Genomic DNA, 26,351 nt, shown 5'->3' on the forward strand with positions numbered 1-26,351 from the left:
TGTGATGTCCCATCGCGATCCACCTGCCCGATCGAAATGACCCCTCGCGGAGTTAACAAACAATCTCTTACGCGGGTTATTTAAATATAATTATATTTAAATAAATCGTGGGAAATTCTTGGGTTTTTCGGAAGTAATAAATAAGAGTAATAAAACATCTGGTCACTCGAAGCTTGTTTAAAATAAAATTATAAACGAAAAACCATAAAAGGAACTTATGTTTGAAATCCTTTGTTCGTTAAAATTAAGAGAAAGTTTTGTAGACATTTGTAAGTTATTTATAAAAATTCCGTGTATTTTGTAGTTAAGTAGTTTTAGAGATTCAAGTACCCTGCCATAAATTTTAATAAGAAAATTTCTTAAAACTGTTATGTATAAAAAACTTGAGTAATGGAGGGTAAGCCGATTAGAGACCGCAATAAAATTCGAGCGGTCCAAACATCTGTAAGGGTGAAAGCCTTGGACCTAATGGCGGGAAATACCACATGACTCCAGACAACGTAGCAACTGTAGAAAAGGATCGACCAAGCCACGGAACGGAGGATTCAACCTCGAGGGGCGGAGATACTCTGTGACGTCATGAGGCCCCGACTACGTCCCCACATCAGCCAATAAGAAAACCTTACCCCGCCATAGTCTCCAGGGCTGACGCCCCTTCTAACTTAGAATAATTTTAAGATTGATTTTGTAAGGCAGAATTAGCCAGAAGCTCGAGCGCGAACGTCGTTGTACTAAGCAAAGATATACTTACAATTAAAAATTGTTCAACCAACTTAGAAAACCTCGTTTTTTCTGAACAGCCTTTCACCAATTCATAATCAACCTACCAGAGCTGAGTATTTAAATACTCCCGGGCGAAGTGGCCCTAGTATACGCTAATTAATTTATAGAGAATTAATTAATCGACCTCCCGATAGGTGGAGGTCATAACAGTTTAAAAAAATTCTCCAGTGTTGGCGCCATTTTGTCACTAAATTATTTTAAATAAATGCGCATGCGTCAGTTTTTCTTTCATTATTAATTTTATAATTAATATGTTATTATTAGTATCATTATTTATTATTAAAATTCTTAATTAATTAATCAATTAATAATTATTAAAAAAATAATTTGAAATCTATCCATTAATAAATTTACGCGGGAATATTTAAACCCAAAATTTTATCTCTAGCCCGCCATTTAAAAACTAATTTAAAAAAAAAAGTTTGTGCGCATGCGTGAAAGCTAAGCGCCGTCTCGTGGGAATATTTACAGTTTAGTCTGATCTCAGAAGTGGCCCCGAATGGTTGATTGACATTGGTTTTGTTTTTCTTCATCGTTTCATTTACTATAGATATATATAATAACCATCATAAACCAGTACTGTGTCTGTGTATAATTTATAAATTTAACTACAACCCTCATTCGTCATTATTAAAGTAAGTGTTTTATTAATAATAGCCAAATAACCTGCTATCAATAATAATAATTAAATGTCATCGTTAAAAAAACATACACACTCCTAAGCTATTTCAACAACCAGACGTGACGGTTCGTAGCAAAATGGCCGTGCGCAATTTTACAACAAACCATTTAATATTTTATTCTCTCAACACAACATATTTTTTAAAATATTTATCAATTGTCAATCCTCACATATTTACTTAATTATCAACAATACTTCATTTATTTAAGTACTATTAAAATATTCTTACTCACTTTTTTTTTATTCATTAAGACAGTTTACACGTTGTAATGAGTAATTGATTTTTCTTGATATTGCTCGCGTCAGATAAAATTTTTAATAAATAATTAACTCTATTTAAATAAAGTTAATTAAATAATTATCTGACATGTTTTTTAAAATAATTAATTTATTACTTATTCTATTTAAGTCATTAAATTAAATGTATATTTAGTTTTACTCAGTTATATTTATATTATTTTTAAATTAACATTTTATTAAACTAGTTAATAACAAATATATAAATAGACATATATATGTATATATATTAAAGTATATGTAATTAAATAATGTATAAAAGCCGGGTAATATTAAATATATGAAGCCGGTTAGTTTCTATGTATATCTATATATATGTGAATTAACTTGTAGGGAATATCGATTAAATGGTACACATAATCGCGAAAAAAAAAACTTTGCGACGTCGCAAATGCTGTCTCTCTTTTTACTGACGTCGATTGTCAAGGTCTTATCCTTAATATCCTTACAAAATAAAGTTTATATAATATTAAAATATATTATTATTAATTACATTATGTGGTTTAATAAACAATTAATAAATAAATAATTATTTACAGAAGATGCTGATGGCGATTTATTAAAAGCGAGCCGACTGATTAGTGTCTGGACTTGCTTATTATTTTTTAAATATATATTTAAAATAAAAAAAAAATTAGTGTGGAATAAGCTGAGTTTATCACAAGGATCATGAAAATGGTGTTGTCACAACGGCAGAGGGAGGAGTTGTAAGTATTGTTATTTGTTTAATTTATATATTTATTTATTTAATTAGTTAATAAATTAATTAATTCAATAATCGACTTTTTTTTTATTGAAAAAATTTAAATTTTAAATAATTGTTTTAATTTGTTTGCATTGACAATTAAGAATAGTAGATAATAAAAATATTTAAATTATTTGAAATTAAAAATTCGAGGGCTATAAGTGTATAATTTTAGCAAGACATTAATATGTAGACGAGGAAGACAGCGAAGATGAGGACAAGGGTGAATGAGGGTGTATCTTTATTGAGCAAGCGCAAACTGTGCGATCGATACGGAAAACTAGAGTTACGTGCATAGACGGTGTGTTTGTAGAGAGTGATAGACAGAGAAAGCGCTAGGAAGAACTGGAGAAAAGTCACAATAATGTTAAAAGCCAGAGAGCGATGGAGACTATTTTTTTTTTTTTTAGAGAAAGAGAGTTATATTTAAAAAAGAGAGCAATCATGCATATTGATTAATAAAAATATATATTTTATACTTTTATATTCTCGGTTACTTGTTAGCTTAAAATCAAAATTACGTCATTTTCCTCCTATGACACTTGACTAGTTTTTATTTTCATCTCTTATTAAATATTTTATATTTAAGCACAACTAATTTTTTTTTGTTTACATGATTAGAATAATTTATTCATGGTTCTAGTCATATATTATTTTGTATTATCAATGCTTACTTTTAGTCATCGTAATTATGTGTAATGATCATATCAATTTATAAGTATTTTTGACGATAGTTCATTACTGCTCAATAATTAGTATATTAGTTGGTACATTTTTCTTGTAAACTAAAATAACCACTCGGAAAAATTGTATAGAACTTTTTTTTGACATCTACTTAATTGAAAGTAAATATTTTTTGTGAACAAAAAAAATTTTTCTCAAAATTAAATACTTTCTTAAATTTGTCTATTTTTTTTTTTTGGTCAAGAATTTTCAGTGTAATAGGAAACATTCTTTACATTTTTCTCTTTGATTAAAAAAAAAACAAGCTTCTGGGCTATCTGTACTGGTTTTGAGATAAATATATATATATATATATATATATATATATATATCTTGTTGACAATAAAATTTTCTATATACTAATTAAAAAGTAGCGGTCTTTTAAAGGTATTGAGATAATTTAAATTTAAAAAACTAAAATTCTTAAATATTTTAAACTTTGACTATTTTATGAAGGGACTGACGCGATTTTTTTAAAATGACCTTTGAACTTTTAATTTTCTATAAAAAAATTTATTAATTATTAAACTTTTTCGCGAATGAATTTACTTTCAATAATATGATTAAAAGCATCACGTTTTAAATAAAAATTGTTCATAATAAGAATATTTTGCACGCCTCATAACGCGAAGCGTTTGAGGTTGTGCATTACTCTCAACATGTCCCAGTCAAGCAATTTGCCGGACTTAAATTTTTAAAAATGATATTAAATTAAAAAAAAAAGTTCAAGTATTGAAATAATTGTAATTAATGCATAAAAATTCAGTGCTTTAAATTCGTTTACTTCCATTATACAAGTATTCATATTAATTTATATTTGATACATGATTTCGATTGATTATATAAATTATATATTCTAAATGATTTATATTTATATTAATAGAAAATTTCTCTAATGTAATAAAAATTGAATGAACTTTACAATAACAATTGATCATTATAAAGTTTAAAGCACTTACTATAAAATGATGATGCCTTTCACCCTGTTATATATATTTAAAAAGAGAGAGATACATATTCTTGATGTTTTTCTGTTCTCAAACTCCTTTCAAGTATCATTATCTGAAACAAAAGGCCACAATCTACCCTCACGTTTTTATTTGCGCATCCGACACGCCCGTGACGAAATTACTCTAGCCTAGTCTAGTACATACTTTAACAACACCATAAATAATATAAGAAGTCAGGTGTAACAGTTATGTTATTACTTTTAAAGACATATACAAATATGTTTATTAAAAATATTTTCTCACGTCTCTATATGACTTACAACCTTATTATATTTTTTATCAGTCGAAAACAAAAAAATAAAAAGTATATTAAATATTTATTGTGACCTATTTGTAGTTAATTATCTTATAATAATAGTAGAAAATAAATGAATATTATATTTATTTTAGAAATAAGGCGATTGCAGACTATTTAAGTACTAATGGCTATCAAGATGCTCTGGAAGCATTCAAAAAGGAAGCTGATATGCCAGGTGAAGTTGAACGCAAATACGGTGGGTTGCTTGAGAAAAAATGGACATCCGTTATACGACTACAGAAAAAGGTAAATATTTTTTTTTTTTTATCATCATTATTGTTGTTGTTGTTGTTGTTGTTGTTGTTGCTGTTGTTATGATTTTTTAAATTTTTAATTACTGTAAAATATAAAAATAAAAAAATTTTAACAAGTACAATGTTAAATAATTATTGTACGTGTGAAATTCACATAATAATAATGATGATCATAACGATGATGATGATGATAATAATAAATGTAAATTACAGGTAATGGAATTAGAGTCTAAGCTGTCTGAAGCCGAGAAAGAATTCATAGAGGGTGCACCAACACGAGGAAAACGTTCGTCAACAGAATGGATTCCCAGGCCACCTGAGAAACATTGTTTGACTGGTCACAGAGCGCCAATAAATCGAGTTATTTTTCATCCTGTATTCAGTCTTATTGTATCAGCAAGTGAAGATGCAACGATTAAAGTAATTTTATTAATACTTTTATTCTGGCGGATAGTTTTAATTTTTTTTCTTTACTTTAAATTAAAATTTCAGCTTAGCTATTGAAGATATGGAAAAAATGTATCAGAACAATTATTAAGGAAATTTCATTCTCTATAAGAAAGATATTTATTATTTTTTACGTACATTTAATAGCTTAAACTCTAGAAATTTTCAGTTACTATTAAAAATAAAGTTTTATTAAAAATATCATTTTGATATCTTAAAAAAATTTTAATTCTGGCTTAACTATTAGAGACATGATAAAAATGTATGAATACAATTTTGTAGAAAATCAAATTCTCTACAAATAATATAAGTCCTTACCCATTTTTATGCAAATCCATTAGTTTAAAAAACTAACACGTTAAACATTATGGCCTCCAGCAGCTTGATAATTGAATAATGAAAATAATAAATTTATTTTAATCTATTTTTTTTTTTGTTGTTTTCTTTAACAAGGTATGGGATTTTGAAAGTGGTGAATTTGAACGTACCCTGAAGGGACATACAGACAGTGTACAAGATGTGGCATTCGATGCATCAGGAAAATTACTGGTGTCTTGCAGCGCAGACATGTCTATAAAGATATGGGACTTTCACCAGTCGTTTGCATGTGTTAAAACAATGCACGGTCATGACCATAATGTCAATTCAGTTGTATTTGTACCACAGGGTGATTTTGTAGTGAGTGCCTCACGGGATAAAACCATTAAAATATGGGAAGTTGCTACCGGCTATTGCGTTAAAACATTAACTGGGCACCGAGAATGGGTTAGAATGGCAAGGGTCAGTCCTTGTGGTGAATTAATTGCCAGTTGTTCTAATGATCAGACTGTAAGAGTATGGCACATGGCTACTAAAGAGACCAAAGTATTTATTTTTAATATTAATAATTAACTTATATTTTAATTATTATCGTATTATTAATTGGATATAATTTATTTATTACAGGTCGAATTACGTGACCATGATCATGTTGTAGAGTGCATTGCTTGGGCACCAGAAAGTGCGAGAGCGGCAATAAATGCCGCCGCTGGTGCTGACAACAAAGGAGCCCACGAAGGCCCATTTTTAGCATCAGGATCCCGTGACAAGTCGATTCGCGTATGGGATGTCAGCGTTGGTGTTTGTCTATTTGTACTACTTGGTCATGACAATTGGGTACGCGGTATCGTCTTCCATCCTGGTGGCAAATTTATTGTCAGTGTGTCTGATGACAAGACAATGAGAGTTTGGGATACACGTAATAAACGTGCTATGAAAACGCTTGAGGCACATGTTCATTTTTGCACTTCTATCGGTAAGTTTTATTAATTATTTATTTTAATTATTTATTTCAGGGTTACAATACCCATAAAACATCCTCATTATTTTTTTAGCTACTTTAAGTTTTATAAATAAAATAAACGAGTTTTTAATTAGATTTTATACTATATGAATATTTATTTTAAATTGGGGTTAAAAAAAAAATTTATCTAATATTCCTGTAAATGATCACTAGAATACGATAAGCCTTAGTAATTGATCAGCACATACCCTCAATACCCGATCAAGCGAAAATATATACGTATAAACTATGAAAGGCATATAGGGTAAAAATACCATTTTAGGCAACTGCTCCATTTTTTGGACATTTAATACTTTTTTTTTTAATTAATGAAAAAGAATGAAAAAAACTTGCTTTGTAATAGTATAATAAAAGTATCTTTTTACACATTTTAAAAATTAATTATGTCATTGCGTATTTTACAAATTATTTAATTTTAATTTTTCAAGTATCAAAATCGGGCCCTAAAGTGGCCAAAAACGATATCTTCATTCTATATATATATATATATATATATATATATATATATATATATATATATATATATATATATATATATATATATATATATATATATATATATATGTACGGCTGCCCAATTACAAACTCAATAACTCACAAATTTTTAGAGATCGATTTTTTGGAATTTTTGCTTCTAATGGAGACTCACACATAACTCAGTAAAGATTTTATAAAAATTTGATTTTCTTTCATAAAGATATTAATTTTGTTACACCTAGTAAGTGCATTTAGTGCTAGCGGCTAAACTAAAATATATTTTATTGATTTTATGACAAATTTTATTTTTGTCAGTTACTAGGTTTTAAAATTGGATATCAGTATATATAGTTATAGAAAAGATAACTTTCAATTATTGTACACATTTTATTTGCATTTCTGAATGACATCCACGTTAGAATAAATTATTTCTATTAAATTTGTGTTTAAGTAACGATTAGTTATTAAATTTAATAACATGTTTAAAATTAAATTTTCATGGCACCTGTTCTGAAACTTGAACTTTCAATGCTTGCTTAGGCAGTTGAAACAAACTAATTGCAGGCTAGTGCCGTGACAACTGTGACATATGCTAAAATTTAAAATTCAATAAGCAAAATGAAAGCAACTACTTTCATCCCTAGGGATAAAAGGTGTATCTGAAGATCTGAACGTTTTTCACGGAACGAAAATAAAAAAACAAATAAAGTTGGTGGAAATGATTTAAGATGAGTGGATCGTGATTTTTTGATTTGGTGACAATAGAGCACTACCTCTCCGAGGTGTGCAAAATTAAAAGTAAAAAATCTACTGGATCGAGATTTCTGAAAGGTTTCGCATAGGCGCTAGTATGTCAGCCGAAAATTTCAGCTACCCCCAATTACCCGTTGTCACTCTTAAGCAGCCAAATTGCATAAATTTTTTTCATTTTCGTTGCGCGAAAAACGTTCCAATATTCAGGTACATGATAAAAGCAATTTTTCACCATATCTACACCGAAAGTTTACAGTCCTGCCTTGTTTAGAGGGAAGAAAGTCGTTCTTTCCTACCATGATAAAATCAAATGATAAAAATTAGCGCATGCGTCATTTTTCCCACAAACAGAAGCAAAAATTTAAACTTTCAGGTGCAGATCTAGTGAAAAATTGTACACACACCACGGAGGTAGGATATCCTAATCCACCTTCGGTTCGTGTAGGCAATTATACACGCGGGTTGGAATATCCTACTTTCCTACCTTGGTGTATAATTTACTATGTTCAAATTTCGAACTTCACTTATTTTTTTAATGTCAAAATAACTGACAGCTTCAGATATTAAAACTCCAAGTATCAATACACGTAATCATGAAAATACAGATGTCAGTCTTCGCTCTCAGCCCGGGCAGTCAACTTGACCCTAGTTTAAAAGCGCCTTGTTCCATCCCTTGCCACGCAATATACTGAAAAATTTAATCGAGTACTTGTTCGAGTCAGTTTATAGTTGATGCTTGCATTACATTGGCTATTGTTTAATATTATACAATGAAACGAGAGTTCTCTATTTTAATTTTTTAAGTACATTCATAAACAATAACATTTATTTGTTTATAATTTATTAATTTGAATAACAAACTGATAAATGTTTAAAAATACACACAACACGTGTCACATTTTACAAATGTATATTGAAGCGAGTACACGCGCGTTCATGACTGCCATTTAAGAAAAATATATATTCTTATTTTAAGCTTCTAAATATTTAATTTAAATGTAGAAATAATTATTATGTTAATTATTTTCTATATCAAAGATTTATTGCTTAGAAATTTTATAAAATATATATTGGAGTCGTCAAATTTAATTATTTCTTTTGACTATTCAATAAATAATTGGTATTGTTGCCCTATAGTAATTATTAATAATTAATAAATTATTTTACAGATTTTCACAAAAGCCATCCTTATGTGGTAACTGGTAGCGTAGATCAGACAGTGAAAATTTGGGAATGTCGCTAGTCACCGAATTTTCGATATTTATTATTAAATATTTTTATTTAAAAAAAAATTTTTTTCTTTATACATAAATATCGAAAATAAACTAAATAAAAGTTTAAGTAATAAAAGTAAAGTATACAAAACCAAGACGAGGAAGACGAAGATGCAGATGCGCTTGTGGATGTAACGTGAATGAATATTTAATAAAGGCAACGAGAGAAAGATTAAACAAGTTAACGGCCGAATGAGTAAGCTAATTACATACAACAGCTATCGTACACACTATTACTATTATTAAATAATAAAAAAATAATAATAACAACAATACATAATAAACATATTATTAAGGCTCTTTAATTTATAATCAAATATAATCTACAATATATTATTTAATGGTAATTTAACAATTTAAAAATTAATAATTAAACTGGAATAAAGTTGAACAAAATTCGATCGCGGGGAGGACGCGCGTTCTTGTCCTAAGCTTTGGCATAATTTTTTTTTTTTCTTAAATTAAAAATCTTTCATTCATTTTTTATTTTTAAACATTACGCGACGATCCTGTGTACATATATACATATGCATATATATACTAACTAACAATCTTAAAAAAATCCATCAGAATTTTTTTTTAATCTCTTGATAATTATATTATTTTTCATTTTAATAAATTTACTGCTCAAGAATATACTTACGAACGATAAATTTAAAAATATTTATTTATATATATCTACATTTTTTTTTTAATTTTAAATTTAATTCGTCGCGAGAACATTGACTGTATGACGTTGACGTGAGATTTTTTTTAACGTCCTCCTCATGCTTCTTACGACCTTAAAACGCTAAATTAATTAATGAATTATTTAATTAAATAATATAAAACTCAAACCTGTAGTGGTATAATCATGAGCTTTTATTATTAATTTTTATTAACATTTAAAATTTATTAATTGAAATATAAAATTTTCTAATTACGGTGAGACGTCACGCGAGTCAAAAAAAAAAATAAAATTTTTTTATTAATTAACTAATTTGATTAATAATTAATATTTGTAATTTGTATATTCAAATAATGCATCACTGATAATTAAAGGCCTGACGTCCATCGAGATTAATAAATTAAAAGTTTATCCAACGTAGAAATTGATAGAAAAAAAAAAGTTTACTAAATAAATAATGAGATTTAAAATACAATGAAAATGAAAAAATAAAACATAATATGCACTGCAAGAAAAATAAAATAATCGTAATAATAAATAATTTAAAAAGACCTTAGTACCTTGTAGTCATTTTTAAAATGAATTTAAAACAAAAAAATATTAATTAATGAGTTTATTAAATAATAAACTGGTTTACATTAGTTACATGTTTAAATAATTAAATTAACTTTAGATTGTTAGTTTAATAATGAAGACAGTGAAGTAGAACAAAAATAATGATTTAAAAAAAAAACACATTTGACAGATAAATAAAATTAATTTTATTTATAATTATTTTATAATTTATGACACGTGCAATTTTATTCAAGTCACTTCGTGTCTTTTTCTACGTCTTCATTCGTCAAATTTATTTGTTAATATTAATATTATTTTCTTAATTGTAGAATACATTTAAAAAATATTGAATACAGAAAATTATAATTATAAATAGTACTTTTTTTTTAGTAATTGTTATTAATTAATATTGATCTGTTTTCCTGACTCGCGAGGCACCACTTAACAATTAAATGAAACTTGACATGATTTTTCCTTATTTTAAAACAAAATAAAATGAATTATTAAAAATAAAAGAAAATATTTATTTTAATGTCAAACTACTCATTATTATTTTTATTTTAAATAATATTTATAATTTTAATGAGAATTTCTAATTGTGCCAGACGATTATTGCAATAAAAATACATTTTATTAACAGTATTTCAGGATATTTTATCAGATACATTATTTTTATTTTTTTTCCAACTCGATAACGTCCATAGAGACGTAAATTTTAATTTAAAATTTCGTTGTAAAATTTTAATTGTTTTAATTAATAAAATTTTAATTTTTCATACTTTACCATTTGATCTTACAGCTAAATTTTTTATTAGCTTATTTTAAGACCTTCAAATTATATAACGCAAATCATTTATTTTTATAACAATAATTATAGTTAATTAGTTGATTTATTATTTATCACTTATGAAGATTTAACATTAATTAAATTATTTTTAAATACATATATATATATATATATATGTAGACACATTTAAAGTGTATGAATCCAATTAAATTTTTTTTGCGCAAATAATACACATCCAGTTAAAATTAATAGATATAAAATATCGGGTCCAATATATCTGACTCGAAAAATTGTGAATTTTTTATGAGTGTGAATGTAGCAGACATGAGATAATTTATAGATTTTAAATAAATAAATTAATTAATGAAAATAATGAAATTGAAAGAGATCCGTGTATTTTTTTTTTTTTTTTTTTTTTTTCAATTATCTAAATACGCATTTTTAAATTTTTATTCTATCTAAATTTTACTTGTTTGTTCCACATTTTAAAGAACTGCTAATTCTCAGCTGCATTCACACTCATAATTTTTTTAGGTTTATTTTTCAAATCATTTTTAATTATATTTCAAAATTACTATGGATGTCTAAAGCCTAAATCTTATCTATCAGAAGGTAAAAAAAGAATTTATTTCACCGATAGTCATGTATCAAAGTCTCATACCCTGATGACATTTAGTGAGCATATAAATTAATTATCATGCGCATTGTTTAATTAATGATTAATATCATGTATATTCTTACGTACTTTGCAATTGTAGGAGTAACTAGAAAAATTTTGATGCACAACAAATGTCCTTTGATTGGTAATAAATTTTAGTAATTTTTATCAGAAAATTATCAACGTATTCAAAATTATTGATATTTTCTAGGCGGTTCTCCTTCTTCTGCAAGCCAATTTTGATGGTTATTTATTTCAGTTCGTCTATATATTTCTTATTTCCAATTTGTTCATCTAATTGTCAACATGTCCGACTATATATTTCTCAAGACTTGTATTCTTTTTTGTTATCTAATTTTTCATCACATATATCTAAATTTAGTCAATTAAGGTTATTCTTAGACAGTGCTCCCCACTTTTTTAAAATATTCAATGACTTTCAATCGTAAAAACCGTATTAAAATTTTGATAATTAATCAAAAAAAAGTTAAAGCGTTAATTTAAAAGAAGATAACGCAGTTACGATTTCGCCGAGACATAGATTTTTAAAAAAATTATTTACAGTTGATGTCAATTAGGAGATAAACAAAATTTGGAAAATAAATTTCAGTAAAATCTTCATGTCGAAATTATAATTTGGAATGCCAAATTTTTTTACCAAATTTCGTTCAACTCTTAATTGATAACAACTGTGATATTAGTAATTTAAAAAAAAAATCTATATCTTGGCGAAATTGCAACTGCGTTGTCCTTTTTTTCAATTGATGCTTTGATTTTTTTTAAATTGATTAATAAAATTTTAATACTGTTATGACAGTTCAAGGTCATTAAATATTTTAAAAACATGAGGGGTACTGCCTGAGAATGTCCTTAATCTTTATTTGAAAAAAAAGAAAAAAATTATTTTCTCATTTTAAATTATAGACGTTAAAGAGTTACTAATTGTAATGGTGATGAATGTCAAATAGGATCGTATATGTCTATTTTATTTAATTATTAAATCTTCACAATTTTTAGTAATAACAGTATATAAGTATATTTAAATATAAATATAAATATAAGTATATACTTTAAAAGAAATAAAAAAAAATTAAATTGAATTGTAGATGCTTTCACTAGAGTGCAGAATGTTTTTCAATCTCGCTTCATTGCGCGAAGTTAAAGAATATTATTATATTAATTAATTATTGATTATTGATTACTATTCAATGATAAAATAAGTATTAATTGATAATTTGTGATATATCCAGCAATTGTGTCAATAAAAATTTCTGGAAATCCATTTATTATGCAACTATATTTTATCATTTATTTTTATTTGAAAGTTAACAGTAATTGATTTTTTAATTATGTTTAATAAATTATTATCTAAACAACAGCAGTAAGTAAATTTTATTTATTATAATTATACAATTTTATGTAAAGTATTTTTTTTTTTAATGTAATTAATTAATTATTGGTAATTAATTGAATAAAGTAGGGATGAATTATTAGGAACTAATATCCATTGGTAAATTTATTTTTTCGTTAGCCTTTTTTTCATCACGGTTTTTATTATTGTAACGAATCCATAAATAAGTTAAATATCGCAATATGCCTTTACGTGTTTCATTGTTGTAAATATCTTTTAATTTTATTGAATTGTTTGAAATATCCGGAGCATTTGTGTCCATTGTTTTTTGTATTTTATTTTTATTCGTCGATAGTTTAAAATAACCGATCAATTTTGAAATCTTCCTTATCTAATAAATAATAATTAATTTATAATTATAAATTCAATTAATGAAATAGACAGTATCTTATATATCATGCGTCATAGGTATAATGCTCTAAGTATGTCACTAGAGTATGCATTAGTTTATGTAATGAATGTACGACGAAAAACGCCGTTAAATGTCTAAAGTCAGCGCCATGCAGTCAGAGTTATAATAGTATATTACACACCAAAGGAGAAAAGTAGGGCATTCTAACCCATATGCATAAGTGGCAAACATGCAGAATGGGACGTCATACCTTTCTCCGTGGTTTGTATACTATTTTTCGACAGATCTGTACCTGATGGTTTCAATTTTTGCCTCAGCTGGAAGAATGGCGCATGTGCTAATTTTCATCATTTGTTTTCTCATTAAAGAAAAGAACGACATATTTGTCAGCCTCGGCCTACAATTACATGTGATCTGAGACTTTTCTTATTTTACTGCCCTAGGTATGTAATATACTATTTCATTACATGACTTACATGAATAGTATATTGTGTGCCAAGGGATGAAACAAGATGATTTCAGAATAGGGTGAAGTTGGCTGCCCGAGCCGCAGGCGAGGGCTGACATCACCCGCAGTCTTAACTCGTGTTTTATCCTGAGTCACACACTATATTTTTCATGATTACCTGCATCGGAACTTCGAGTTTCAATGTCAGCAGCCGGTAAAAAACAAGTTAATTTCAAGCCTATGATGCAGAGAACTGTTAGAGAATAAGAAATCTGTGATTTACAGTCACTTATTAAATAGTAAATGAGACAAAAATATTATTTTCACTGATTTTTTAGTAAATTTATTGGGTTAATTAAAACTGTCATTTATAAAATAAAATGAGTAAACTGAAGTGACAAGCAAACAAATGAGAGTAAGAAGGTTGCAAATGAACATTAAATATAACTAACACCGGGCAGAAACAATTGTGTTTCTTTCCTCAAGAAGGAACGCGCATGTTTTTACCCGCTGTATAAAGGTATTTGTGAATTACGAATTCGCTAGCAGTTGTTTGCAGCATCGGCTTGAAATTAGCTTATTTCGACTGGCCGTAAAGACACTGAAACTTTAAGTTTCGATGCTGGTATCATGAAAAGTAAATTTTATTGCTGGAACTTAACATTTTTATTTTTTAAAGCTATTTAATTTATTTTATATGCCAATACATCTAAATATCTTTAATATAATTCAAATTTTTCCCGGCATTACAAACCCTAAAAAATAAATTATTATTAATAATTATTAAAAAAAAAAAATCTTTAATTTAATTTAAAATCCATAATTATAAATTCAAACATAATAATCCGAACGAGCAAGTAAATTTAATGGCAAATGTTTAGCATTCATTTTACATTGTATATTTATTTTAGAATGTAATGTATAAAATGACCGTGCAAAATTTTTATGATTAATGTAATCAGTTTTTTGATATGTTAATTCTTCCATAAAATGATTAGCAGCATGATCCGCAGCAACTAATAATTGTAATAATTCTTCTTGCAATGGAACTTCTCTTACATGCTCATAAGCACAATTTATAACATGTTCTTCTAAATTTTCTAATCGTGTATTATCATCAAATTTTATTTGTGGCAACTGATTTATTTTACAACATTCTCGTAATAATTTACGCGATACCATAACACACGGTTGTTGTAATCCTGATTGTGACTGCGATTGTGTTTCCAAAGACATAACTGATGAGTCATTAACATTATCTGATAAATTACTTGTCATTGATGGATTATTTAATGTAATAACAATTGGCTCGCTAAGCAATACACTATTTTCAGTAATTAATACCTTGCATTTATCAATACCCGTAAAATTATTGAATTTTAGTATTGTCGATACCATATTGATCGCAACATGCCAAACATTATCGATTAAATTTGTAAATCGCGATGTTTCAATATAATTCCACGCGTAATCAATAATGTGATGGATGTATTGCATTAATTTATTTACTTCATTTGAATTGTACATAACAGTGTATGGTTTCAAACCAATGTAAACTTTAAAATTTTCACTTGATAATTCTGAATCACGAGTGTTTTGTGGTTTTTGCATTATTATCACGTCATCGTCAAGACTAATTTCATTGTCGTTATTTTTACGTTTTATTGAATCGCTAAATTTCAACATTATGTATTTAGATTTTGAAGAAGTCGATAATTGATAATGATAATTATTTAGAATATTTATACATCTATATAAAGGGATAATTTTATAACAGAAATTAAAAAAAGTTATTTATCAACCCAAGTAACACGTACTTAATCAAGGGCTTTTGTATAAAAGCCTTGTGCAAAGCCCACAGTTACTTAGTGTTTCTTTCTACGTATGTGCCTTGCGTAAGATTGTGTAGCAAGGACTTAAAAAATGTACATCATTTGCTCATGGTATTGTAGGCAAGAATATTGAAAATATTTCTAACATGGTGCAGCCAAAAGCTTCTGACGCATTTCTTGCCCAAGAAACTTGCAGCAGGTACTTGCGCATAGTTTGCTCAAGATCTGCTCAGGACGCTTTTTGCGCTTTCGGCAGAGGAGGATTTTTTTCCGTGTGGAAAGAGTACCAACAAGCCGTATTTATTTTTAATATTTAACGAAGTACAAAAAAATATCATACATTTTTTTTTATCGCTGATATTTAGTTTATCTTGTATTAAAATGAAAAAAATATTTTTTTGTTCTAAAAATAATATAAATATCAAATTTCCCAATTTAATGTATTAACTTCCAAAAATGGTTTGACATAAAATCCCATTTCATTATTATTTTTCAACATAACATTTTGTAAGTTAACTAAAGTTGTTGCTAAAGTAAGAAATACTGAACCACTTAGTATAATTTGTTTATTACCATAATTATTTGAACGATTATCACGAGCTAAAAGCTCATATGGTGTATTCCGAATGTGTGATTGTTGTGATCTTATCATTTGAATGATATCAATATTATTATTGATTTTACGTTTAGTATTTGTTTCAGGATATTTAAGTGATACTGTACCCTTTGCAATTAAATCAGGTTCACTAAATGGTGGCTTAGTTCTCAAACGCAACAATGGTAATAATTTATTACGCACAAAATGATAATTTTGATTTTTATAACGACAAATCGCTGATAAATAAACATCAATATATTTTTCTAAATGATTAATCCTATCAATATTTTTTTCATCAATATATTGATTAAATATTGTCAATTTTGTAATATCCCGCAATTCAAGTAAATCTTTGATACCATATTCCTTTTTTTGGCACAATAATACTATTTTATTAATAATATTAATATTGAATGCTGCTTTATCAATGCCATAAAAATTATGTAATACACCTTCACCAATTTCACTTAATTTTAATAATTGCATGTATGAATCATCTGGATCTATTGGATTGGTTACTGTTTCAGTCGCCATTCGTTACAAACAATATCAATATTTACGTTAATATCAAAAATAATTATATCTTTTTGGTACTCTTTCAAAAGAAATTTAATTCTCTATAATTTTTGTCTTATTTAATTTTTTCGTACGACTAATAGTTTACAAAATACTTTAATACTCAACAATTATAGCCAAATAAAATTTTTCATTTATGCTAATAATTATTAATTACTAGCTTGTAACAAAAATTCTAGTACTAATATAAAGACGAATTATTTATGAAAAACATTAAAAAAAATAATTCAAATTTTAAATAATTCAATTGTAATGAATTGTGTGTTATATAAATTTATAATTATCTTTCTGGTAATATGACAGTTATATTTTCTGAATTATTAATATGAAATCGTTCAGCAAAATCATTGATTTGAATTTGCGACCACAAAACTTTATTATCATGTACAGCCACATACATAATAAATGACTCAAGAAAATTTTTTTCTTTTTCGCTCTCATCATTACGTTTAAGTGCATTAATAATTCCCGTATCGTAAGAAAAACGTGTGCCGTAATATAAAATACCTCGATCAAAATAACGCCAGTGAGCGTAACCAACATATTCGTAATCATCAAGTGAATTTTTAATATTGTCAGAAAGTATTAATTCTTCTCGATTTATCTTTTCAATATAATAATTAATATTGCTATTATCATTTACTATCAATGTCGTATCATTAATAGTCCAATAATCATAAGCAACAATATTGGTGTCGTCAAATGTTTTAGCCAATCCATCGTAACGTATAAATAATATTTTGCTATTACTTTTATTAATATAAATACAAGCTAAACGATCTACATGATTATGTTTTAATAATTTTAATGTATGACTATTAACAGGCGTCGCATAAAAATAATGAACAAAACAATCACCTTTTATAGTAGCGACATTAATATATTCCGATAGATTATATCCACGGAAATTATCATCTAGTTGTTTATAACGTATTTTATCACGTCGTTTATCAACAAAGAACGCACTCATTATGTTGTCTCTTATTATTTATGTAATAATAATTACCCTTCTAATAACTACAATAACTTTAATAATAAATGGTACTATATTATATTCCATAATATCAAAATTTTGGATACCACCAATATTTGTATCAAATAATGCAAATAATGGAATTATAAATAATAATACTTGCAAAAAATACACTTTTAATGAAAAAGAATATTGCTACTATATTATTGAAAGTAAAAATCTAAATTTAGATTTTAAAACAGATAATTTGATGCCAATAATATGGTTTACTGGTGATTATTTTCAATCGACAAAAATTCAAAAATATTTCTTTGAAATGTTGTCATACAATACGGGGCGTACAGTTTGTGTATTTGAGTACCCGACATGCTTACAAGAATATTTATATGAAACAATGCATTGCATTATTAATTTACTGCACAATATAGTATTTCCACAATTGAGAATAAAAATAAATTTGGATGATATTCCATTGGGAAAAGTTGAAGATAAAGATAAATTTATTTTAGCTGGTAATAACTCTGGATGTTTCTATGCAATGTTATACTTAGATTATTTAATAAATACCAAAAAACAATTTATTGTATATGAATGTATATTCTTTGATGGTATTTATAATATACTGAGTGTACCAAATCCTTATTACAGGTGGCTGTGGAAACGAAATCTTTCGTATAGTAAAAATATATGTGAAGAGATTGAAAATTGTTCATTAGATCGGAGCAATTGTTCAGATGATAAAAACGCTCCTACAAAATGCCCCAAACTATCGAAAGAATGTGAAAATTGTTTGCGATTTCATCATTGTTTGAACAATAAACGTTTTACACCAGTTGATATAAATGTTATTACGTCAAATGATAAATTTCATTATGACATTAATGAGTCGTTTGTTAAAGAAGATAACCATCATCGTACATTAACTGAATTACCTCGTGATTCTATTAATTGGACGTATTTCTATTACTACGAAAAAATGCAATCAATTATTGCTAAATGCTTTCGTCTCGATTCATACTAAAAATTATACTTATGATTTATTAACAATGGAAAATTGAATTTTTTTTTAAATAACCCTGCAATGAAAATTATAAAATAAAATTCTAAGGTATTGATGATCTGTATTAGCTGATCTAGCTAACCTTAAATTTCAAAATCTATAAGTATAATATGATCGTTTAAGTGAGAGTGCGGAATTTGTTCTGACTAAAATATTTCTCCCACTATCACAATATTCTAGTTTGCGCATGCGTAGAATATCTTTTTTTAGAATATTATTATAATAGTGAAGAAGTTTCCTATCAAAAAAATCTATGTGGGATTGCATGGGAACCCATGAGTTTGTTTCTTTTAATCACCCATATAGCAATCTGTTTCAATTCTTGAGCAAGTCTGCTCTCAAGATCGATAGATGCTAGTGTTTTTTTCTGCGTATGTGTCTTGCTGCAGATACTTGTGACCAGATTTAAATTGCAAGTTTAGTATAAGCCTTACACAAGAAATTTGTGCCAGATTATAACTCAATTCTGGAGGAAGACTGTAGTTGAAAATAGTTGCGCATGGCTTGCTCAAGATCTGCTCAAGGCTCAAAATTGACCTTGAGCCTTGAGCAGATCTTGAGCAAGCCATGCGTAAGTACCTACTGTAAGTTACTGGTGCAAGAAATGCGTCAGACACTGTTTCTTTACACGTGTTCAAGATATCTTTAATATTCTTGCGTACGTTACCATGAGCAAGAGATACACAAATCTTGACATAGGTTTCTTGATACACGATCTTGCGAAAGACACATACGTAGAAAAAGACACTCGCAGCTAGGGGTCTTGCTCAAAATACTTACTCCAGAATCTTGCTCAAACACGTGTTACTAGGACAGAGCATAGGAATCCATATAGGGAGGTATAGATTTATGTAAGAATCCATGGGTATCTGGATTCCCACATAGGAACTTGGATACATGGGTTTCCTTGTAAGAAATTCATACGGGAATCTGGGTTTCTATATAAGTAATTTCTATAGAATCCGGGGTATCTGGATTTCTATGGCTATCGTCTATTGATACGCGTATATATGAATCTATGCTGGATTCCTACCAGAAACCATATGAGAATCCATCCGAAAACACCATGTGGGAACCCACATAGAAATCTATGCTGGGTTCCCATATGGCTTTTTTTTTTATAGGGTTGGCTGTACGGGAGCACATCCTTTAGCCAGCTGGGGAACTAGCAGAAGGAAAGGAAAAAAAATAGGGGTAGGAAAAAAAACATTTTAATTTTTACTGGAACGAATGTATTCGTTGAAAGAAATGTTCAAGTCAGTGAAATAAATTTGTCTGTAAAGCTTGATGAGGTTACATGGCATAATATAATAATTTTGTTTACAGAATTAAAGTAATTAAATTTACAATGAAAAAATTTTATTCTGACAGGGGTGAAATAAATTTAACGGGCGAAATCTAGACTGGGGAAGAAATTCATTATTTTAAATGGAGTTAAACAGTAAAAATGTACGAAATTACAATTAAATTTTAGTTTTTTTTATTCTATGTCCAAACAAACTCTCAGTTTTTTTTTTTTTTTAATTACTACATTGATTATAAATTAAAAATAAAATTTATGAAATTTATCAACTAATAAATAAAAAAAAAAACACACTATTTTTATCCTTTTTAGTTGAAAACATCATTAAGATATATTCACCTCATAGTTCTATATTTAAAAATGATCGAATAAAAGGAATAGTTTCATTCCAACAATCACATTCGTGTGACATTCGTGATAGTAACAATGTACAGTAAAATTATATTTGTAATAATTTTGAATATCTATGAAATTAGTCATGCTCATATCATAGATACTCCTTATACTGAAAACGATTATATTGATCAATACATTGATTATAACATTAGTGAATGCGTTGTTTATGATAAACAGGTGAGTATTTAATTAATAATGATAAGCTTTTTTTTATATACTTAAAGTCGAATATGTTCCTTTTTTTTTTGTTTTCATTAGTGTAATCCAAATCTCAGAACTCCATGTTGTGAAGAAAGTAGCGAATGCCAAGCAATAACTTGGAATTCATATAAAAGTTCATTTTTATGTTTGCAACCGGGTATGATTTTTTTTTGTGTATAACTTTAAATTTAATTTTTATTAGAGAAATAAAATTCATTTATGAATTTAAAAAAAAATTTCAGCGCTTATAGGAGATTCTTGTCGAACCGATATAGATTGCTTGAATATGTTTGATTTGTATTGTAATAAGGATAAAAAATGTCAATGTACAGATAATTTAGTTCCATTAAATTCAACAACTTGTGGGAAACTCACAAGTGGATTTTGTTTGAACGATACGGACTGTTCTATTGAAAATTCTACTTGCATTAATTATAAATGTGAATGTAAACCTTTTTTCGAATTAAATTTTGACAATCAATGTGTGCCAAGTAAGTTTAAATATTTAAATGTATTCACTCGTAAAAATAAGTAAATCATTTTTTGTTTTAGCGGTTTTGGGAAAATCCTGTTACAGTGATTACCACTGTAAAGATTCGATGCATTTTAAATGTTCTAACAATAAAAAGTGTACTTGTAAAGAAAACAGAATTGTCATAAATAATGCCACATGTGCCCCGCTTTTAGATGAATTTTGTTGGAGTAATGAACGATGTGCACCTCATAATTCTATTTGTTTTAATAATAAATGTCAGTGTAAAGCTCATTACAAAGCTATATCTAATTATGAATGTAAAGAGAGTAAGTGTAATTACAAATAATTTAATCATATAAAAATAAAAACTATTTTGTTTTAATGCATGCATGATAGATATGATGTTATGTCGCGATAATAATTCTAAAAGGACTTATCGTTTTATACGCTTTTCAGAAGCGCCCTGAAATAAAAAGCGCGTATATTTTTTTTCATTGCCCATCGTTTTGTAGACTTATCTTAAAGCTAAAAATTAAAAAAAAAAAACTGTCTGACCAGCCCCAAAACTTCCCGCTCAAGGACCTCGAAAACATTATTGTGAATGCACTTTCGAGCTCATCGAGCTCGAAAATGCTCTTGTATGCCATTGTTTTTGAAAAAAAAACGTTTTTACCATTTTTTTCTCCAACGATATCTCTCGAACGAATCGACCGATTTTGATAGTTGAGGCGACAATCGACAGGTTTGATTATACCCTAGAACTGATTAAAATTTGAAATTGATCGGTCTAGTTGTTTCAAAGATGGTTGAGGTGGCAATCGACGCATTTCGTTGAGTTCTAGAGCTGATAAGATCTTGGAATCAATCGATGGAGTCATTTCTGAAAAATTTAAAAAAAACTAGAAAATCTTTTTTTTCGTATTTCTTTTATACCTTAGAGTTTAATTGGTCGATCGATCTGAAATTTTCAGGAAAGTTAATGGCCAACAAGCTCTTTCGATTGCCGCAAGTACCGTTCTGATCGGTTACTTAGTTAAAAAAGGAAATCTTGAACCAAGAAATAAAATGTCTTCGAAATTTTTTTCCTGAACTAAGCGAAATTTCTTACTTTATTGAAGCAAAAAATTATTTGGATCAAGAAATTTTCTTCGCGCAAGACATCATTTTCTTAGCCCGAAACATAAATTCTTCAAGCCAAGAAAAAACTTTTTGGGTTCAAAAAATTGTTTTCTTGGTGCGAGAACATTTTTTTTTTTTTCATTTAAAAATTTTTTTTGTTGGCTAAAGATTGTTACGTTTTTGAGTCAAGAAAAAATATCTTGAGCTGAAACAAACAAGTTTTTGAACCATGAAAAATAATTTTTTAAACCAAGAACATACTTTCTTGAGTCAAGAAAGTTGGTTCTTAACTCGAGAAATTTTTTCTTGTCTTAAGACTGTTACAAAAAAATTAATATTTACAGAAAATTTACTCCCTCAAAAGTTTAAATTTTTTAAACCAACTCCCTTCATTTTTAGTTCGAGTTCGTACCGTTTATTGTTTCAAAACATCATAGTTCTTCAATTAAGTGTATAACTTTCTCGAACCAAACATTTTTATTTCTTGGTTCAACTAAGTAACGTTAAATAAATTTCCGGTTTTCATTCTACCCGCTGAAAAATTTCGTGGTTGAAGAAAAATTTTCTTGAGTAAAGATGTTTTTTTTTCTGTATACTGACACTCAGACATCATCCTGAAAGTGGTCAGAATAGCTTCCTAGGACCTCAAAACGTCGACATCTGATGAAAACTCAGTCCGGTTTTCAAAAATCGGACCGAAACCAATAACTTCCCGAATTTTTGAAAATTTTCAATTTTTTTAGCGGGAAGTTAAAAAAATTTGGAAGCCAAAGGGCGTTTCACTTGCATTGTACTCCTTTTTAGCTTTCAAAATTTTTTTTTTTCAATTTTTAGCTTCGAAGTCCCCAAACGATTGGTAATAAAAAAAAAATGATAAGCTCTATAGACTTTAAAAATAAGCTCTCTAAAGCCAAAAAGGCATATGAAAATATAAATCATTTTGGAATTAGTAACCCGATGTATCTACGGAAGCTGCATTCAAATTTATGACGATTTATTACACTCTCACAAAATGTTACTTATTCTTTGTATTGTGCATGTAAATTTCATAAAAAATTGTTATCACTTGTATTACACATATATGTAATACAAACTATTATTGGATGTTTAAGATATTATTATAAATATTGTAGCGTTCAGGTGAAAAAAGACCAAAAATTACGTGTTGTTTGTTTAATCGTTCATAACGCTAAGTTTCGTTAGTTTTATTCTAACTTCATCAGGCATCTACAGAGACTGCTGTCTGAAATTTTTAACGGTATTATTCTATTTCAGTTAAATTTGGAAAACCTTGTGAAAAAAATAAAGATTGTGGAAATGTATTGGAAAATTTTAAATGCTCAGACGATAAAAAATGTTTATGTAAGGAAAATTATACTTATATTGATGATTTATGTTTACCATCTTTGGAAGAATTCTGTCGGAGTAACGAACGATGTGCACCTGACAATTCTGTTTGTGCTGATCATAAATGTCAGTGTAAACCTAATTATATATCTGTATCTAATCATACATGTATACCAAGTAAGTATAGTATTTTATGAAAATGTCAATGTGTGTAACATGAAAATGATATAAATATATTTATTCATTGTAGATTCCATCGTTCAAAATTGTGAAATTAATGCAGATTGTACATTAGTAAAACATGCACATTGTTCGGAAAATAATAAATGTGTTTGTAAAACTGATTTTATTTCACACGATGGATCAAGTTGTTTACAAATTTTAAGTGGATTTTGTTCAGGTGATGAACATTGTGCGATTGAAAATTCTGTTTGCATCAATAGTAAATGCGAATGCTCTAATAACACTATACAGATCAATGGTAAATGTGTATAAAGTAAATTATTTTCTTTTATGTATTGTATTTGAACGAGTAAAGATGAAAAATAAAAATTTAAAGAAAAAGGAGAGGACAAGACAGGTCCATTAGGGATTCTATTTATTTATTTCTTTATTTATTTAATTCAATTTAAGCTAAGTCACATTACAACTAAAAAATTAATTCTATTCATTTGAAGAAAAACAAAAAAATAGATTATTAAATAATCAATCACAAATAGATATTGCGCCAAATTGCTTATATGGATACTCCAGTATGGGTTTGAAAAACGCTGAAAAGAGATGTATCAGAGTAGTGACATTCTTGAACTCTTTGCTTGCTCTACGGATAAACTTAAGACTTCGATAGGCACGAAGTGTTATGCTATTAATATGTTCAGAGAAATTTACTATGTCATCAATCACGCCAAGGTCTTTTATGGTTTTAACTGTGGATAACTTGTCCATCAAATAGATATACTGCAAGCAGTTGGTTATGTGACTATGAAAAAAAGATAATTGCATATTTCTTCAAGTTTATTGACAATTTATTATTCTTCTTGCACCAAATCTCAAGTTCATCAATGTCTTGCTGAAAGACATACTGATCTCTTTCATTACTAACTTCTCTATATATCTTCATGTCATCTGCATATAATTGCAGATTTTAATTAGAATAAAATTTTATTAGTTTACTAAAAAAATAACTAAACCAGAAGGCGAATCGCCAAGTCTCCGTTTTGAAGAGCAATGTTGTGTATAAGTAAAATAAAAAAATGAATAATTGTAAATAATAAATTTCTTTATATTTAAATAATAATTAAAATACTAAATTATCAAAATGTTTCATATGATCTACACCCAAAACATTATGACTCAACAAACCAATAAACATTACCGTACTACCGTCATTATCAAACGCAAAGGTAGTACGTTCTTTACTTTGTATATTATCAAAATTATATTTTAAAAATACCTCTTCAATAGTAATAATCTGACAGTAAGTTAATTTATTAAAATCTGTATATGAATAATTTAAATCAACAGCATTAATTTCATTTGGATAATTATCATGTAATAATTTTAAATTAGAATGTTGATTATTATCCCAATAAATATCTTCATCTTTTGATGGCATAAATGTATGTAATGTTGATAACCAAAATATTAAATTATCTTCTGTTTTAAGATATGCCAAATGTGTTGTAATTTGCGTAAATTCATCACTTAAACGTAATATTTTAATAAAATTATACCAACGTAATAATGGTACTTCATTTAAACATTTACATACTTCATATGAAATTAATTGACCGGTGTTATTATATTTACATACTGACCAATTACTTATTTCATTATTACGTAATGTAAAATCACATACTGACAATACGTTTGATTTTTCTGGACAGCATATTTGTGTCATACCCAATGGTATACTTCTTCTTTCATTATTATCGTCAAGCATAACACGTTTTTGGTAATCTGTACAAAGTGATATTGTTGTTGTATCGTAATAATTATAAGTTAATGGTAATGATTTATTTACATAAACAATATTTATTGAAGGAAAATTTTTCAATAAATATTTACAATCGTGATATGTTTCCAGGGATTTGTATTGTTTAAATACTGATATACGTGACGATAAATTATAATTTATTAACTCTCTTAATTCATTACGCTCAATTCTATCAATAATTATGTTTAAGGCATTTATAGTTGTTTGATATTCATCGCTATCTGGTGATCGATATTTAATAATATACAAACGCGTTGGTTCTTCTTTTCGATTTTGAATTTTTGAATTATCTGAACCAAATGGTTTTGTTGATATATAATCAATAATATCGACAGATTCTTTTACAATACATAAATATAATACTAATGGTTGAGATAAATCATCAATCATTGATGTTTCAACAGTATTATTTGTTGAATTACGTCCATAAAAATTTGTTGCGAATATTTCATATATTCCAGACATTTTTTTTTATTTATTGTCATTCACATCTAATAAAAGAGATTGTTTAA

At 27.4% G+C, this 26,351-nt stretch overlaps 8 protein-coding genes across 12 annotated transcripts in view; 3 read left to right on the forward strand and 5 right to left on the reverse strand.

The window, feature by feature from the left end:
- Positions 1-1,248: 1,248 nt before the first annotated feature.
- On the forward strand, positions 1,249-12,847 carry LOC130665632 (lissencephaly-1 homolog). The gene is made up of 7 exons (XM_057466095.1): positions 1,249-1,418; positions 2,302-2,469; positions 4,631-4,784; positions 5,006-5,212; positions 5,693-6,103; positions 6,185-6,533; positions 8,981-12,847. The coding sequence occupies exons 2-7, from the start codon at positions 2,432-2,434 to the stop codon at positions 9,052-9,054; spliced, it is 1,233 nt and encodes a 410-aa protein (XP_057322078.1). The 5' UTR covers positions 1,249-1,418; positions 2,302-2,431; the 3' UTR covers positions 9,055-12,847.
- LOC130665629 (kelch domain-containing protein 10 homolog) overlaps positions 12,845-26,351 on the reverse strand; it is a 31,956-nt gene continuing 18,449 nt past the window's right edge. For 3 of the 5 annotated variants that reach the window (XM_057466090.1, XM_057466088.1, XM_057466089.1), the window contains exon 4: positions 12,845-13,494. In XM_057466090.1, the coding sequence (XP_057322073.1) occupies positions 13,243-13,494 (252 nt within the window). In that variant the 3' untranslated portion in view covers positions 12,845-13,242. Of the gene's footprint in view, positions 13,495-20,484; positions 22,258-23,817; positions 24,969-26,351 lie in introns of those variants that run through there. The other 2 variants (XM_057466093.1, XM_057466092.1) reach the window with 2 other exon arrangements.
- On the reverse strand, positions 14,766-15,717 carry LOC130665637 (uncharacterized). Its single transcript, XM_057466104.1, has one exon. It carries the CDS (start codon positions 15,647-15,649, stop codon positions 14,795-14,797), a length of 855 nt encoding a protein of 284 aa, XP_057322087.1. The 5' UTR covers positions 15,650-15,717; the 3' UTR covers positions 14,766-14,794.
- LOC130665639 (uncharacterized) lies at positions 16,180-17,133 on the reverse strand. The gene has a single exon (XM_057466107.1). The coding sequence runs from the start codon at positions 16,925-16,927 to the stop codon at positions 16,217-16,219; it is 711 nt and encodes a 236-aa protein (XP_057322090.1). The 5' UTR covers positions 16,928-17,133; the 3' UTR covers positions 16,180-16,216.
- LOC130665640 (uncharacterized) lies at positions 17,227-17,939 on the reverse strand. The gene has a single exon (XM_057466108.1). It carries the CDS (start codon positions 17,937-17,939, stop codon positions 17,250-17,252), a length of 690 nt encoding a protein of 229 aa, XP_057322091.1. The 3' UTR covers positions 17,227-17,249.
- Positions 17,941-18,998, forward strand: LOC130665635 (uncharacterized). Its single transcript, XM_057466102.1, has one exon. It carries the CDS (start codon positions 17,941-17,943, stop codon positions 18,961-18,963), a length of 1,023 nt encoding a protein of 340 aa, XP_057322085.1. The 3' UTR covers positions 18,964-18,998.
- LOC130665631 (prion-like-(Q/N-rich) domain-bearing protein 25) lies at positions 20,658-25,129 on the forward strand. Its single transcript, XM_057466094.1, has 6 exons — positions 20,658-20,878; positions 20,960-21,059; positions 21,145-21,393; positions 21,455-21,703; positions 23,772-24,020; positions 24,094-25,129. Exons 1-6 carry the CDS (start codon positions 20,732-20,734, stop codon positions 24,336-24,338), a joined length of 1,239 nt encoding a protein of 412 aa, XP_057322077.1. The 5' UTR covers positions 20,658-20,731; the 3' UTR covers positions 24,339-25,129.
- Positions 25,091-26,347, reverse strand: LOC130665634 (uncharacterized). The gene has a single exon (XM_057466101.1). The coding sequence runs from the start codon at positions 26,302-26,304 to the stop codon at positions 25,141-25,143; it is 1,164 nt and encodes a 387-aa protein (XP_057322084.1). The 5' UTR covers positions 26,305-26,347; the 3' UTR covers positions 25,091-25,140.

The sequence above is a fragment of the Microplitis mediator genome, chromosome 3, assembly GCF_029852145.1.
Source record: "Microplitis mediator isolate UGA2020A chromosome 3, iyMicMedi2.1, whole genome shotgun sequence".
NCBI classification, from domain to species: Eukaryota; Metazoa; Arthropoda; class Insecta; order Hymenoptera; family Braconidae; genus Microplitis; species Microplitis mediator.

Bases quoted from the DNA above. Each gene is read 5' to 3' on its own strand.
- LOC130665640 (XM_057466108.1), bottom strand. From the start codon at position 17,939: ATGAGTGCGTTCTTTGTTGATAAACGACGTGATAAAATACGTTATAAA.
- LOC130665632 (XM_057466095.1), top strand. From the start codon at position 2,432: ATGAAAATGGTGTTGTCACAACGGCAGAGGGAGGAGTT. The intron at 2,470-4,630 runs GTAAGTATTGTT...TATTTATTTTAG, and splicing joins CAACGGCAGAGGGAGGAGTT to AAATAAGGCGATTGCAGACT. The intron at 4,785-5,005 runs GTAAATATTTTT...TGTAAATTACAG, and splicing joins TTATACGACTACAGAAAAAG to GTAATGGAATTAGAGTCTAA.
- LOC130665631 (XM_057466094.1), top strand. From the start codon at position 20,732: ATGTACAGTAAAATTATATTTGTAATAATTTTGAATATCTATGAAATT. The intron at 21,060-21,144 runs GTATGATTTTTT...AAAAAATTTCAG, and splicing joins ATTTTTATGTTTGCAACCGG to CGCTTATAGGAGATTCTTGT. The intron at 21,704-23,771 runs GTAAGTGTAATT...ATTCTATTTCAG, and splicing joins TAATTATGAATGTAAAGAGA to TTAAATTTGGAAAACCTTGT.
- LOC130665639 (XM_057466107.1), bottom strand. From the start codon at position 16,927: ATGGCGACTGAAACAGTAACCAATCCAATAGATCCAGATGATTCATAC.
- LOC130665637 (XM_057466104.1), bottom strand. From the start codon at position 15,649: ATGTTGAAATTTAGCGATTCAATAAAACGTAAAAATAACGACAATGAA.
- LOC130665635 (XM_057466102.1), top strand. From the start codon at position 17,941: ATGTTGTCTCTTATTATTTATGTAATAATAATTACCCTTCTAATAACT.
- LOC130665634 (XM_057466101.1), bottom strand. From the start codon at position 26,304: ATGTCTGGAATATATGAAATATTCGCAACAAATTTTTATGGACGTAAT.